Raw genomic sequence first — 14,921 nt, forward strand, 5'->3', positions numbered from 1 at the left:
AATACAAGACAAGACAATACAATACAATAGAAATATCCTCAGAAATAGCGTTACTCCCCTGAAAAAAATATCAAACAAACTAACGTTACTTCTAAAATAAGAAAAGAACTATCAAATAAAAGTAATATCAGAAATTAAATGACGCTTTCAAAAAGTATATATCCTCCGATGTCCTTCAAGAATATAGGTCTCCTCTCAGCAATCCAGAAAAGCTTCAAAGTATCAAGTTTCGGCCAGAAAATTCTCCGCAAAAGTCAGTCTGTTAATTCGCCTCGTCTCTCAACCAACAGACAGCGGTCGATCGTTGAGCAGAGAGATACATGCAGATCGCAGAATTCATAAAACGCGTCGCCATAGCAACTAACATTCGAATCATAACATGCACGCACGCCCAGACAGCGACCGGTTCGAGTGTAAATATGCAGTCAGAATTCATAACCTACATAGCAACTAAAATTCGAACCACGCATGCACGCGCACATCGACTCTGATTTATTAAATAATTGCAACCTTAATGTTGACGTTTTCTTTAATATGATTTTCATTCTTTCAGACCAGTTTTATTATTAAAACCCGTGGAAAATGCGCGCAAAAGGCACAAGAGAGAATAAATCGGACATCATATAAATTAATAATTAAATTGGCCCTTTTCCGCATATATATCAAGGCCAATCAGCTTTCAATATCACTAATACACCATCCAACCGGTTAGTAGTAGTGGTGAAGAAATCCAAATTATTTTTGAATTCTCTATTAAAATTGTTCACAATTGCTACCCAGTTGAGTTAACTATAAACGTGCTAAATTTGCTCTGCAAGTGAACGTCTCGTCTTGTGGTGCCATCTTATATATTTTTTAAATAATATTTATTATCAATGTCAGTGGTCTGGTCACTTCAAATTGTTACGTTGGTTTCACTTTGTTTTGGTCCATTTAAAAAACAGCCTAAGCGAATGTTATATTTGTTTATTTTTCTGATTCATCACATTACAATAAAATCAACTGTATTTAGATGGGAAAATGATTCTCATCTGTTTCATTTCATTAGCCTCCAGACTTGCTTAAAAAAAAAAAAAAACAGAAACATTAAAGCTATTTTTGTGACAGTAACATCATATAATATATAATATTATAATATTGAAAGTATTGATTTTAGAAATATATCTTATTACGTATGGTATACATAACATATTGTGCTTTTTATTTATTTATTTAAATTACAAACATTTCAAGTAGCCTACAATGCAACAATAAACTAAATGAATACAAGGCACTGTAAATACAATTCAAAATGTATAAACCAAAGAATAACAACAACAACTAAAGTATAAATGTACATAATAATAATAAAATAAAAAATAAATAATAAATACAGAAATTAAAGTTTATAATATCAGGGCAGTTATATGTATTTGAAAAGCTTTAAAATTTGTATTGTTTTTATAAGCTTTTTGTTTTGTGATCTCATGTTTAAAAGATATTCTAAGTATATTGTGAGATCAGTGTTATAAAAGGTAATATAGGAGGGTTTCTTTTGAGTTATTTTTGTCTTATGGATATAAAACTTCGCCAAAATAATTAAAAGATTAATGATATAATTTTGTTTTTCAGAAAAAGAATTCACAAATCTAATGACTAGGCAATTTTAAATATTAATATTGCACATATTAATTCCATTGGCTGGTCCAGCAACCAATCGCATTGCATCTCGCGTGGGCCGAGGTTCCGTATCTGCTTTACTTTTCGAAATGGATGATCCCCATGGAGGGAGAACCTGGATTTGTAAAGTTGGGACGGTTGTTTTATTCTCAACGATATGAAAAGTGTTGCCACTCCCATTTATTGCACATGTTCCCCCGAAATTATATTGCACGACCCGTAAATATGCAGGCAAACGCGGTTGCCTACTATATCAGTCGAGCCAATAGTGCGGCAAGATACTGAAATAGGATTATTATTAACCAATCAGATGTAGCTTATTTACAACAGCTGTTACACGTATGATTCAGCTTTCGGACACGAGCAGCAGTTGCGGCGGCAGCAAATTGACCATCGCCAAGGACATTATTTCTGTGATTGTAAGTATTCATTTATTAGAATATGATATCTATATAAAATGTTTGTTTTGTACGCTGTGTTGTTAAAACGTTAGTGTCGTTTTAACCCTTGTATGGTGTTCGGGTCTGTAGGACCCGGTTTCATTTTTTATCAAGAGAAAAATTATACGATTAATTATTTTTTCAAACTCAGACTCATTGGCGCATTTTCTGTGAAGAATATATATCTGAACACATTTTCAATGACCACACCACACACCCACACCCACACAGGCTGTCTGGCTAGACCCGGGGCTAATAAAAGTGTGGAAATTGTAGGTCCTGTGTACCTTTACTCTGTCCTCCTCCTGTCAGAGCATGTGTGTGTGTGTGTGTTCTTGTATATGGTTTATGAGGACACAAATGTGTATAATGTAGAGGTGGGCATAGATTAATTTTTTTAATCTAGATTAATTTTGAAATTAATCTAGATTAAAATGGCTCATTTGAATTCTGCCGAAGACATTCAGAATATGTGTGCTACCCAAATAATGACTATAAAAGTAAGTCTTTGAGAACGGGTTTCTCAAGCCAGGTGGCGTATTAGACCAGTGCTGCGTTCCAGTCCACTTTTAGACACGCACTTGCGAACTTCCCTAAGCACTTCCCCTTGGGGGAATCCCTGCCGCCATTTTGAAGTGCGTTCCACTTCGTGAAGTGGACGAGGGAAGTTTATATGGACAGACCCTCGTTCCCTCGATTTTGACCGAGGGAGCGAGTCTGCTTCAAATGTACACTTCAGGCACCTATATGTCCCACAATGCAGTACGATTGTGACGTCACCACATATCTCGTCTAATCACCACCACACAGACAACTCTATGATATATTAATTATAATGTTTTAAATTTAAAACAACCCAAACACACCTATAAACATTTGGATGCTGCAAATTATTAAAGGGAAAAAAATGTAAATAATAAATCAACTCCACAGCTGATTCCAAGTGATCAAGGGCTTAGGACGTTCCAGTTCAGCCCATTGCAGTTTCCGCCAGTAGTGGGCACTCGCAATGACGTACATCCGAGTGAACGAGAGGAAGGGAAGTTAGCGAGTGAAGGGCATGACAATTTTGGACTGGAACGCAGCACTGGGGCTCATCTCCTGTTTCCAAAATGCATCACAAACTGCTTGAGAAAGCTGTTCTACTCATTGACTGTAAAAGGTTACTACTGTACTGTTACCGTCCATAGGCAACATTAGGTAGGCCTATGTTATTATCAACTACTATAGGCTATCAATTAGGGATGGGCGATATGGCCTAAAATCTATATTGTGATATACATTGCAGCCTCTTGCGATAACGATATACAGTATATTATAATAAAATCATTTCAGAACAGATTACACAGACCCATGCTAAACAACTGCTAAATGTTTTTTTTTTTTAAAGGGTGTATGTAGTTTTGAGAACATATATTGTGCAAAACTGTAAGTATACAACATAATTTTGCAGATAAATACAATTTAAGTACACTAGCTGCAGAGACTTAAGTAGGTCTAATGTTTATTATGGCTTGAAGCTTATGAAACCCCAAATTTAAAATTAGAATATTGTCTAACTGATGTCTTTTCAGTTAAAAAGAAACACAACAACGATTCTTAAAATCGAGATTATGTGCTACACCACTAAGATATATTGGAATGGGAATAATACGCGCGCGCTGGTATTCAGTGATATCATGTTTCGTTTTGAATTTGAGGTGGTCGAACGGATTAGTCGTGTGTTAACTTACCGAACTGTTACCCCACACACTCTGTATATAGTTTGCTGCTGCTCGTCTGACGGCTTAAACCCGAACCAAGTCCAAATAATGGATGTTGCACCGATCTTTTTCACCAGCTTTCACGTTCAGCCGTGTTTACTTAAGATGACGACGAATATGCGTTGCAGCCGGGTTTACCTCGCGGCCGCGGGTAGATTGCGTCATCATAGCTTGTGTAGTATAGAGCCATCTCCCAACCCAACTTGGAGAATAGATTAACGGCGATATTTTTTTTATCGCGCGATAAGAGTCTCACGTTAACGCAGCACGTTAACGCCGATAACGGCCCACCACTAGTATAATGACATGGGTATTACAACGTAAACATGGTTTATGAGGACATATGTGTCCTTCTAAACCAAATGGCTTAAAAAACATACTAAATCTGTGATTGGTAGGTTTAGGGGTAGGGTTAGTGTAGGGGGATAGATTATACAGTTTGTACATTAGAAAAACCATTACGCCTATGGAGAGTCCTCATAAACCACATATCTGAGTGAGTGAGTTGTGTGTGTGTGTGTGTGTGTGTGAGAGAGAGAGATTGTAAGTGTGAGTGCAAGAGTGAGTTCTGTGTTTCTTAAAGGTATACTCCACCGAAAAATGTAAATTCTGTCATCATATACTCACCCTCATGTTGTTTCAAACCTGTATGAATTTCTTTCTTCTGCTGAACAGAAAGGAAGATATCTAGAAGAATGTGAGTAACCAGACAGTTTTAGATACCATTGACTACCATAGTAGGAAAAAAATATACTATGGAAGTCAATGGTATCTAAAACTGTCTGGTTTAGCCTTGGCCCTACCCCTCCGTTTTGCGCGTTCCCGTGAAGGGGTAGGGTTGTCTTGATTCTCTTTTGGTTGGAGGGGTAGGGCTAAGGGAAAGGGCCAGATAGCCCTTGAAACGAAGATTTTTCGGGACCACACTTCAAACGAAGGGGTATGAGAAATGTACCTGCATACACCGGCTACAGAGGCAACATGACTGCCAATAATCATTTTCTTTATGTCGCATTCAATCTTGTGTTCATATTTACGGTCATGTTCTTCAAAGAAACGGTTGAAAAAAAAAAATCGCTAAAGTTCGTTAACAATATGACGCGTGTAAAAAGCAAAAGTTTGAAGTAGGGGATGGGCATGATTAATCGACGATCGATAATTGATCGTTAAGAATTTCGTCGATCACGTTTATTTGTTATCGATTAAACTAATGCAGGTTGCGTTGCGTAGTGTGTCTTGAAGCAATGGAATTAATTTTAGCGCGGAGGTACCTGTGCATCCCGGCAACGTCAGTCCCCGGCTGCCCCGGCTTGACAGTCTCACCCCAAAACGTCATATACTGACGCGTCTTGACCATGCGTCAACATACGACGAAAAGGGTACCCCCATAACGTCCATGTGTGACGATTCGGGTTATGGGTAGGTTTAGGTATGCGTTAGGGTACCGCTAGGAGGCGCTGCTGGTGCGCTTCTGTCTGCGTCTCATATTGACGTTAAAGGGGTACCCTTTTCGTCGTATGTTGACGCATGGTCAAGACGCGTCAGTATATGACGTTTTGGGGTGAGACCGGGCTGATCAGAGCGGGTGTTTTCGGCGGCTGGACTGGCTGTCACCAGGTTGCGGTCGCGTCTGATCCCAGATCATGTCAACATGCTTATCTTTCTCAACAGAAATCAGTAGACTGGTGCAGAAGTTCTATGGGAACTTCATGCGTTTTCTCAGATCGGATAGCTATCTGATTTATCAAAACGATTCCATTTACACCTGGTCACATAAATGTGTTTTTGCAAAACGGATATAAATCCGATCTTGAATTCCCGCGCTATATGCATATTTAAATTGTTGCACGTCATCGAATGCAACTGATATGAGCTGCATTTTATTGATCATCAGCGAAAATTTCTAAATCAAAGACCGCAACAAGATATTGCGGCAACAGCTCTGGTAAGATCATTTCGGTTCTTTACTTTTAATGAAGATGATTGTGTGTTGATGAATGACTTTCACTTTGATTTGCGATAGTTTGCACGTTAGCTTGATGAATAGATGCTCATCTGTGGTGATGCGTGTTGAAGTAGCGTCGTCATATCTGGATATAACATGACATATAGCCTATAACACGCTCTCACACGTTTATTTCTTATCATTTTTGGGATAAGTCAAATTTACATATGTGGTTTCAACAACCAGATGCATTTACTCTTGTCCAGTTTCGTCTGGAATGCGTCTCAGATATAAAGTATAAAGTGGTTTGAGCGATCGGATTTAAATCCGTCTCGAATGCGTTTCGGAGGGCATTTAGATTTGGTCTTTTCACGACCGGATAGCTATCCGATCACAGAAAACGGATGAAGTGGCCATGGGTCTCTGTTTAAGAACGCCGGCTCGCAGCTGCAGGTTCCGCTGGTTTAGAGCACCGCAGGAATCTTCAATAGGGCTGGGTATCGATTCAGATGTTACAATTCGATTCGATTTCGATTCGCAAGCTCTAATTCGATTCGATTTCGATTCGATTTTCGATTTCGATTCTCGATTCGATTTTTCCAATTTCGATTCTAAATTAATTTCGATTCGACTCACTCAATGAATATTAAATACAAATCCTATATTTATTAAAAAAAGAAAAAGAAAAGAAAAAAAAGTGAACAAGTTTTCAAGTGTTTAATTAATAAAAAGAAATTAAGAGCTACAAACCTGTATATTAAACTCTTTTTATTTTAGGTACACTTGGGTACATTAAAACAGAACCCAACTCTATATTTCAAATGCATACAATGAATAGACAGGATTTTGATGCAAGATGAAAAATTGATGCTGAAAATTGGACAAGTCAGAACAGTCGCATGTCTTGATCAAACAGGTTAACAATCCTCACATAAACCCACATATAAAAACGTTGCATATAATATAATATGTGCCCTTCCTGTCTAACAGCTAGGCCATACAGAAATTGAATAAAATTATCAAACAGTCTGTGTTGCATTAATTATAAATTATATATTGACTAATCAAAGTTACAAAAGTTCTTTATTCAAGAGCAGTGAGTGTTTTTCTCTGTTCTCTTTGTTCTTTGATTAACTTAAATGACAGAGATAATTAGTGGCTACAGTGTACTGTCCCTTTAAGACCAGCCGCTGTTGACAGAGACGCGGAACTCACACGCGGACTCATTCTCTCACGAGGCACAACTCTTCACGTTCGTCATAAGACTGCTCTTATGTTATAAAGATACTCGACAAAAATACATTTTGGCATAATTGTGTGTGTTCTTCGTTAAAGCGCGAAAGATAATTCTATTCTGTGCTGTCTTGTGCGCACGCACGATATCATCGCAAGTTTTTCTGTCACAGTCACGACAGCATTTTGGCAGCATTTTGGTCATATAGCCTAATTGCGTATAGGCTTGTCATAGCGATTGCGATATGATTAAACGTGCAGCACTAATTGAGGTTATTTTATGATTTAGATAAAACTACCATAAAATCTCACAGCATTAGCTATAAAATTGAGTTTGCAAGCCTATGAACAGTGGAGGAAAACTAATACATAAAGATGGAAAAAAATCGATTCTTGGCGTTTGAGAATCGATATTGAATCGACCACATTTAAAAAAACGATTAATCGAAAAATCGATTTTTTTGCCCAGCCCTAATCTTCAAGTCTACCGAACGTCCAGTTTCACTGCCACAAGTTGATCTTCTTGTAATAAAGATCTCATCGAGGACAAACAAACTGTATTTTTGTATTTTCATTGCATTTTTAATTTATAAAAAGTTAAATAAATAATAAATTTCAATATAAAAATATTAATGATTAATCGATAGTCGATCGTTAATTCTCCCGACGATCGACTAATAAAATTTAATCGAATGCCCATCCCTAGTTTGAAGTGAAGTGGACGTGCGATTGAGGCGAATTCGCGTCCACCGTGCCGCGCTATAACTTACGCCTCATTCGCGCCGCAAGACTTCCAGACGCGCATAAACGCGTCTTAACATTGAAATCACTCGCGCCAGACGCTTTGTTCGCGTTTGGTGTGAACGCAGCATTAGGCGTCGAAGATATCGTCATCTCCGTTGTTTTCTGCGAACTTCAGAAGAAAAATGCAAAAAATATAGCTGTAACTCACGCAAGACTACAGACGACGACGGCATCTTGGAAGTTTGTGATAAACATTGGCGCATCTCCTGTGACGTAGGCGCTAGCAACTACGTATAATGACGTGTAACGGTGTAGTAGTGGTGTCCCATTTTTTAGGGGAATATTTTCACCCCTACGCCTTGCCACAATGTTTCAAGGGGCAAGGGGTAGGGGTAGGCGAAGGGGTATAAAATAGAATTGGGATTGGGCCTAACTTGACCCTCCCTCCTCCTCAGCCCGTCCCCCACCCTCCTCCCTTCCATGCTTCCTGAAACAGTCATGAACCATTTAGAAAAACCAAACTGGATTTATCCACCTGTCCAGCAAAAACAGAGCCACCTGAATGTCGGATTGGAAACCCTTCTGCCGGTCGAGTTCTCGCCACCTTTTGAACGCTTTTCCGATGTAAATTCGGGACTTCGCGTGTTCCTTCTCCTTTTCCCTATTCTTTGTTCATCGGAATGTCATCTCTTTGGTCGTGTATCGGCCATATAAAAATTCTCAAGAATATATCTCTCCTCTAGCTAACTTCCCTCTTCTTGCTTCTCTCTCCTCCACTCCCCACACCCCCCTTCATGTGCACGCGCACTATTTGTTACTACAACATTTGTTAAGACATCTGCTTTAAACATTACAATCCTCATGATAACTTTCGTTAACTTTACATTAAGTAAATCCACATCAAAAGCTAATTACTCCTGGACAGCAATGCCATAGGAATATACAGACCGACCGCAAAAACGGAAGTTCAAAGACAATATTCTAAAGATGGCAGCGCCCTCGTTTCTCTGGCGAATAAGGTCTATAGGCTACACAGTATCTCACAAAAGTGAGTACACCCCTCACATTTCAGCAAACATTTTAGTATATCTTCTCAAGTGACAATACTATAGAAATTAAACTTGGATATCAATGTGCTGCTTGTATAGCAGTATATATATATTTACTGTCCTCTGAAAATAACTCAACATACAGCCATTATTGTCAAAATAGCTAGAAAAAAAAGTGAGTACACCCTAAGTGAACATGTCAAAACTGTGTCCAAAGTGTCAATATTTTGTGTCAGCACCACTGTTATCTAGCACTGCCTAGCACTCCTAGGCATGGAATTCACCAGGGGCCTGTACCATGAAGGTAGCTGAACAAACTCGGGGTTACAGGATTAGTTTTGAGTTGACAAAACCAAACCGATGCAATCAGGCTTTATTGGTACCATGATGCAGCTCATCAACTTTCTCTGTCAACTCAGGCTTTGATCCTCAAGCTATGATTACTCCACGCGCGCGTGCACATAAAAGAGTGACGTCGACACTGAACAACCAATCGCGGGTAGAGCGTGAGCGATATATTTTCCCGCGGAGGAGCAAGAGATAATCATTCAGAATTACGATGAATTTAAATGTGTATTTCAAGCTCGAAACAATACGGTCTCTGCTGCCAAAGCAAGAGAAGACTGTTGGAGAAATATTGCTGATTGTTAATGTGTAAGTTAAACAAATAACTTCTATATTTATGTAAAATTATGTATGTATGTGTAGCCTATATGTGTAATATAGCCTATAGCCTATTTTTATAATATATAAAAAATGATACATGCACATTTTTTATATATTATAAAAATAGGCTATAGGCTATATTACACATACATACATAATTTTACATAAATATAGAACGTATTTGTACTACTAAGAAAGCTAGGGAATCCTATCATAAGATTAACAGAATAATACTAAAGATTTTAAATAATTCTTAACATGTATTATATTGTATAGTACATTTGTGCAATTTGCTTTTTGAAAAAATAAAATAAAATGTGTTCATGTGATGCCACCCTATCAATATATCTTACCGGCAATTTTATAAAAGCCCTCTTTTATGGACATGGCCGATAAATGTCCGGGGAACACTATTAATGAAACTATTCATGTACTCCTGCAGAGTGAGGACCACCTTACGAATGGTTCGACAAACCATGTTTTCCCCGAGCTTCTGTGCGTCACCCACCGTGCAGGAATGTACCACTTGCAACAAAAAAAACGTAACGCAATATTTGCGGTACAGTAAGTGCATGAATTCGACGTGTTAAATTCTTTATGTGCGGCTCAAGAAGTTCGTAAAGATAAGACATTCCTTCCGCGGAAAATCTGTATCTTTCATACAAATAACTATCAGGAAAGGAAAGGGGATTTTGTCTGGCTAAAAACTCTTTCTCTACGAAGTGCTCGTCAAACAATTTGCGCTGAGATGTCACAGGATTTGGAAGAAAAGGTGAAGTCATTGCAACAGACACTGGGAATAAGTTACGTCACCTATGTTTCTTTGCTCTCAGCTGATTGGTCAAACTTCAGTCTGAGATCTTGAATCCAGAACATAACCTGCCCCGGAGCAGGTTAGCCGTGCAGCGTAAGATACCATGGCAACGAACACCGATTCAAGCCGAGCTACTTTCATAGTACCTAAAACCCAGGGTTGGCGGAAACTTAACTGAAACATAGCTGGCTAGCCACCTAAACCGGCTTCATGGTACAGGCCCCTGAGCTGCACAGGTTGTTGCTGGGATCCTCTTCCACTCCTCCATAAGGACATCACGGAGCTGCTGGCTGTTAGACACATGGCGCTTCTTCACCTTCTGAGGACGCCCCACAGGGGCTCAATAAGGTTCAGATCTGGAGACATACAGTACTTGGCCACTCCATCACCTTCAGCTTCCACAGCAAGGCAGTTGTCATCTTGGCGGTGTGTTTGGGGTCGTTATCATGGAATATCTTGGAATCCATGTTTTCCTCATACAGTATGTATGTATATATACACACACACACACACACACACACACACACACACACACTAGTATACTATTATACATAATGTTCAATATAATGGCTGTACATTGCTAAAAATGGTATTGCTATCTATAGTTCCACGAAGAACCTTTAGCATCCATGGAACATTTTCAGTGCACAAAAGATTATAGTGGAAAATATTTTGATTATTAATGTTCTTTACACCAATAATAATAAAAATTTCTCTTTTAAGAACTGATTACTGAAAAGTTCTTTGGGGAACCCAAAATGGTTCTTGTTTGTCATCGCTTCAAATCCCTCCCTTTTTGGAACCTTTGTTTTTAAGAGTGTATGAATGTATGTCCCAACTTTTTGATAATTTGTTTCCTCTAAAATGTATAAGCCTATTAGCTGGACCAGCCTGAAAATGACTGCAAGTGATTTAAGCATAAGAAAAGTATGACATTTTATCTTGTTGAAATGAAATACACTAAAGAAACAATCATGAAAAACACTTTTTGGACATTTCAGTCTTTGCCCGTTTAATTAAGCAGAAGTTTTCCCTGCAGATGAAAGTAAGCTGTTATGGAGGTGCCTACAGGTCATCAGTCATTGCAGATCATATGTTAGGAAATTAGCATGACATTCATTCATCACTCCCATTGCGAGAGTTTTAATAATGGTATCCATTCCAATGTTTCCTATGAAAAAATAAACACTCAGACACAGAGTGTAGGCGTTTGTGCAGCGCCCCTGCTGGAGTGCATTGGTAATAACTTTATTGCAAAAATACAAGTTCACTCAACCTCAAGCATTTACAAATGAGTCCCGAAATGGAAAACCCTTGAAATGCCATTTCATCTTCGAGAAATCCACCTCTCACTGGCTACAACTCGCATTCAAAGGCTGTTAACTGTACAGACATTAATAAGTAAAGATTCAACAATTCAGCAGAAAATCATTTTCTTCCTCAGTATATAGGAAAAGAAAAGAAGAAAAAATATTTGATTTTGTCCCAGTCTGACTCTTTGCTGGTAGATCAGGAGAGAGCATTTTGCATAGCATACTCATACACCATCTTTGCTACATTCTCAAACATCCTTTAAACAAAAGGAAAGATGAATAAATGACAAAAAAACAAACAAAAAAACATAGCTTTGTGTTAGAGCCAATCTTTGGTTAAGACAAAGTTAAATAAGATCTATTTCTCTTTAAGTTATATATTTTATAATTCATTTTATTTTATCGCTCAAAGGCTTTTAATGAAAAAAAGTACATATCACAGCACAATATGATTAGAATGAAAAGTTAAATACTGCATTAATCATATTATATTGTGATCCGACATCTGTTGGTCAGTATTAGATTTTCATTAATATATCTCACAAATCTTATGTTTATTTGAATAACAGTATGAAAGCATTCCTTGCACAAGGCCACTTTTATACTGTCCAAATTTCAGTCTAGTGAAGCTTTGCATATAAGCTTCATGTATGCAATCAGGGCCAAACATTCTTCAGCTGTGTTGCTTTAAAGTAAAATCTAGAAACAATGTAGATTCTACAAAATCGAAACCCTCAACTATTACAGGCCTGAAGATCCATCATGTGCCAGCAGACTCATAACTGTGGTTTCAGTGTCACTGCAAGTTAAAATAAAAATCGAATCAAGTAAAATAAACAATAAAAAGGAAGCTTAACTTGGCATATCTCCCTGTATAAACGGGAGAACTGTCAATGGAATTAAAATAGCAGAATTTCTCCAGCTTTACACTTCTGAAGTGTACTATACTTGTCTTAATGCAGATAATAATTATTACCACTAGAATTGATTAACATTCCATAACGTCATAACGTAGTTTCTCCATTCCTCTGTATATTTCTTAGGATGTCATAGTTTTTTATTAACAATAAATTTATTTATTAGTGTATGTTCAGTCAAACATGTACACAGTCTTTGCCTGTAACACGAGACACAAAACAGCTGTGTGCTACAGGGAATGCCCGTATCAGAGAAGTAGGAGGAAAAAGGTTAGAAGAGACAGTCTCGTTTTCGTTCTCCACGCCAGGGCCGCAGATTTACATGCCTGCTCCGACAAAAAGCACCAGAGCTGAGAGATGACACCGTACAAAACATCTCTATTCACTTAGTACAGGATAAAGTACTTAGCATCTACATGACATTAACCCACCCGCTACCAAAAAAAAGTTTGCAGGAGAGTGGGGAAAAATAGTTCCGCAAAGCGACAACGATTTCCGGGACATTGGTTTGCAGAGGATTTGCATCGTGGGACAGGCGAGGAGGAAGGGTAAAGTGTGTTTTTTCATACACTACTGGTCAAAAGTTTGGATTTTATTTTTTTTTATGTTTTTGAAAGAAGTCTCTTATACTCACCAAGGCTGCCTTTATTTGATAAAAACTAGTAAAACAGTAATAATTGGGAAATATTATTGCAATTTACTGTTTTCTAAAAATACATTTTAAAAAGGTATTTATTCATGTGATGGCAAAGCTGAATTTTCAGCAGCCGTAATTCCAGACTTTAGTGTCACATGATCCTTAAGAAATCATTCTAATATATGCTAATTTGGTACTCGAGAAACTAAGTAGCACAACCGTTTTCAACATTGACAAGAAATGTTTCTGGAGCAGCAAATCAGCATATTAGAATGATTTCTGAAGGATCATGTGACACTGAAGACTGGAGTAATAATGCTGAAAATTCAGCTTTATTTTAAATTGTAATGATTTTTCACAAGATTACCGTTTTTACTGTATTTTTGACCAAATAAATACGGCCTTACTGAGCATAAGAGATGTCTTTCAAACATTAAAAAAATCCTAATTATTCCAAACTTTTTACCGGTACTGTAAAAGTCAAAGAGGGCAGAGTTACAATAAGCCCCTCCCCTTTTACTACCCAACACATGCACACACGCATACACACAAACACACATTTACTGTTTAGTGCAGCATGGAGGTACAGTATGATTCTCCTCTGCAGTTAATTGAACATTTGAGTTAATTAAGTTAAGTGCTCTGGGTTGGATGGCTCACTGCGGGGGGTCCGGGTCTGGACCCCACGCTCCTTAACATTGCATGCTGCAGGTCTGACCATAGGTTAGTCATACACACACACCTGAGCCCCAAAGCATCACACCATACCAGTGCTCGTGGAAAAAAGAAAAAAAAAGTTGGTTTCTGTGGCTCTTTCCAGCATGCTGTGGATCGAGTTTTGGGGGCTTTTGCATGGAAAGATTTACCGACTAGAGCAGGGTAATGGAAGAACATCACCCCAGGACCAATACAGAGTGCAGGGTGACTGAGGATGGCATCAGGTCTCGGGAAGTGCTCCTTCCAGTTCTCCAAGAAACTGTGAAGAGAATGGGATTGGTGTGCAGAAAGGTTGCCCAGAGGAAGAAATGCATCTGTGGAAACCTTCCAGGGCTGGAGGACATGGTTGCATCCAAAGCCAATTGGTTGGGACACCTCAGTGCTGGACCGTAGTGCTTCCCCCTGGAGACAGTTTGACGCCCGTCAAACACAGCCAGAAGCTTGGAGAACCTCTGGAGACGTCCTGCAGTGGGGTAGGATGGAGTGTGAAGGACAGGATCCAGACCAATCAAAGAAAAAAAAAGCAACAACAAAAGAGGAGCTCCTTCAACAGCAGTAAGGAAACGAAAATGAAGCAAATGCAGAATGTTTAGCAGGGTGGCCACTGGAGCCTGGACTCAAATGCAATGCAATGGCAGAAACATGAATGCGGAACAAGCGGGAAATGGCCCTTTGAATGGAGGAGGTGGTCATGGAAATGGAAAACGAGAGTTAGCTTTACCTGGGACCTCTCTGCAAGGCCCAGGTTGCTGAGACAGAGGTGAAGATGATGGAAGGAGATGAAGATAGCTGGGCTGGAGCAGATGGAGGTCTGAATGAGACAATGGAAACTGAAGGCAACTAGGTGAGTACATGGAGCTGTGATATGGCGAAACCCCGGAGTCCCCCAGCTAGGTACACACACAAAACATACAGACATTGATATGCACAAGGCCGAGAAATCACACAAGTGCATTCAGTCAAAAGAGAGAAAAAGAGGAAAAGAGAGGGGTAAGATGGGGAGAGAGGAAAAGATGGGGAGCACAAA

General features: G+C 38.7%; 1 protein-coding gene and 1 long non-coding RNA gene across 9 annotated transcripts in view; one reads left to right on the plus strand and one right to left on the minus strand.

The window, feature by feature from the left end:
- Positions 1-14,921, plus strand: part of LOC309485128 — a 300,702-nt gene that overhangs the window by 180,923 nt on the left and 104,858 nt on the right. The gene's annotated exons all lie outside the window — the stretch shown is intronic.
- Positions 11,514-14,921, minus strand: part of usp54b (ubiquitin specific peptidase 54b) — a 103,841-nt gene continuing 100,433 nt past the window's right edge. For 6 of the 8 annotated variants that reach the window (XM_082151740.1, XM_082151739.1, XM_082151741.1 and 3 more), the window contains 2 exons: positions 14,616-14,784; positions 11,514-14,357 (listed from right to left, as the gene is read on the minus strand). In XM_082151740.1, coding sequence (XP_082007866.1) covers positions 14,071-14,357; positions 14,616-14,784 — 456 coding nt within the window. In that variant the 3' untranslated portion in view covers positions 11,514-14,070. The remainder of the gene's footprint in view (positions 14,358-14,615; positions 14,785-14,921) is intronic. The other 2 variants (XM_082151745.1, XM_082151744.1) reach the window with 1 other exon arrangement.

The sequence above is a fragment of the Leuciscus leuciscus genome, assembly GCF_965113295.1.
Source record: "Leuciscus leuciscus genome assembly, chromosome: 21".
Taxonomy (NCBI): domain Eukaryota; kingdom Metazoa; phylum Chordata; class Actinopteri; order Cypriniformes; family Leuciscidae; genus Leuciscus; species Leuciscus leuciscus.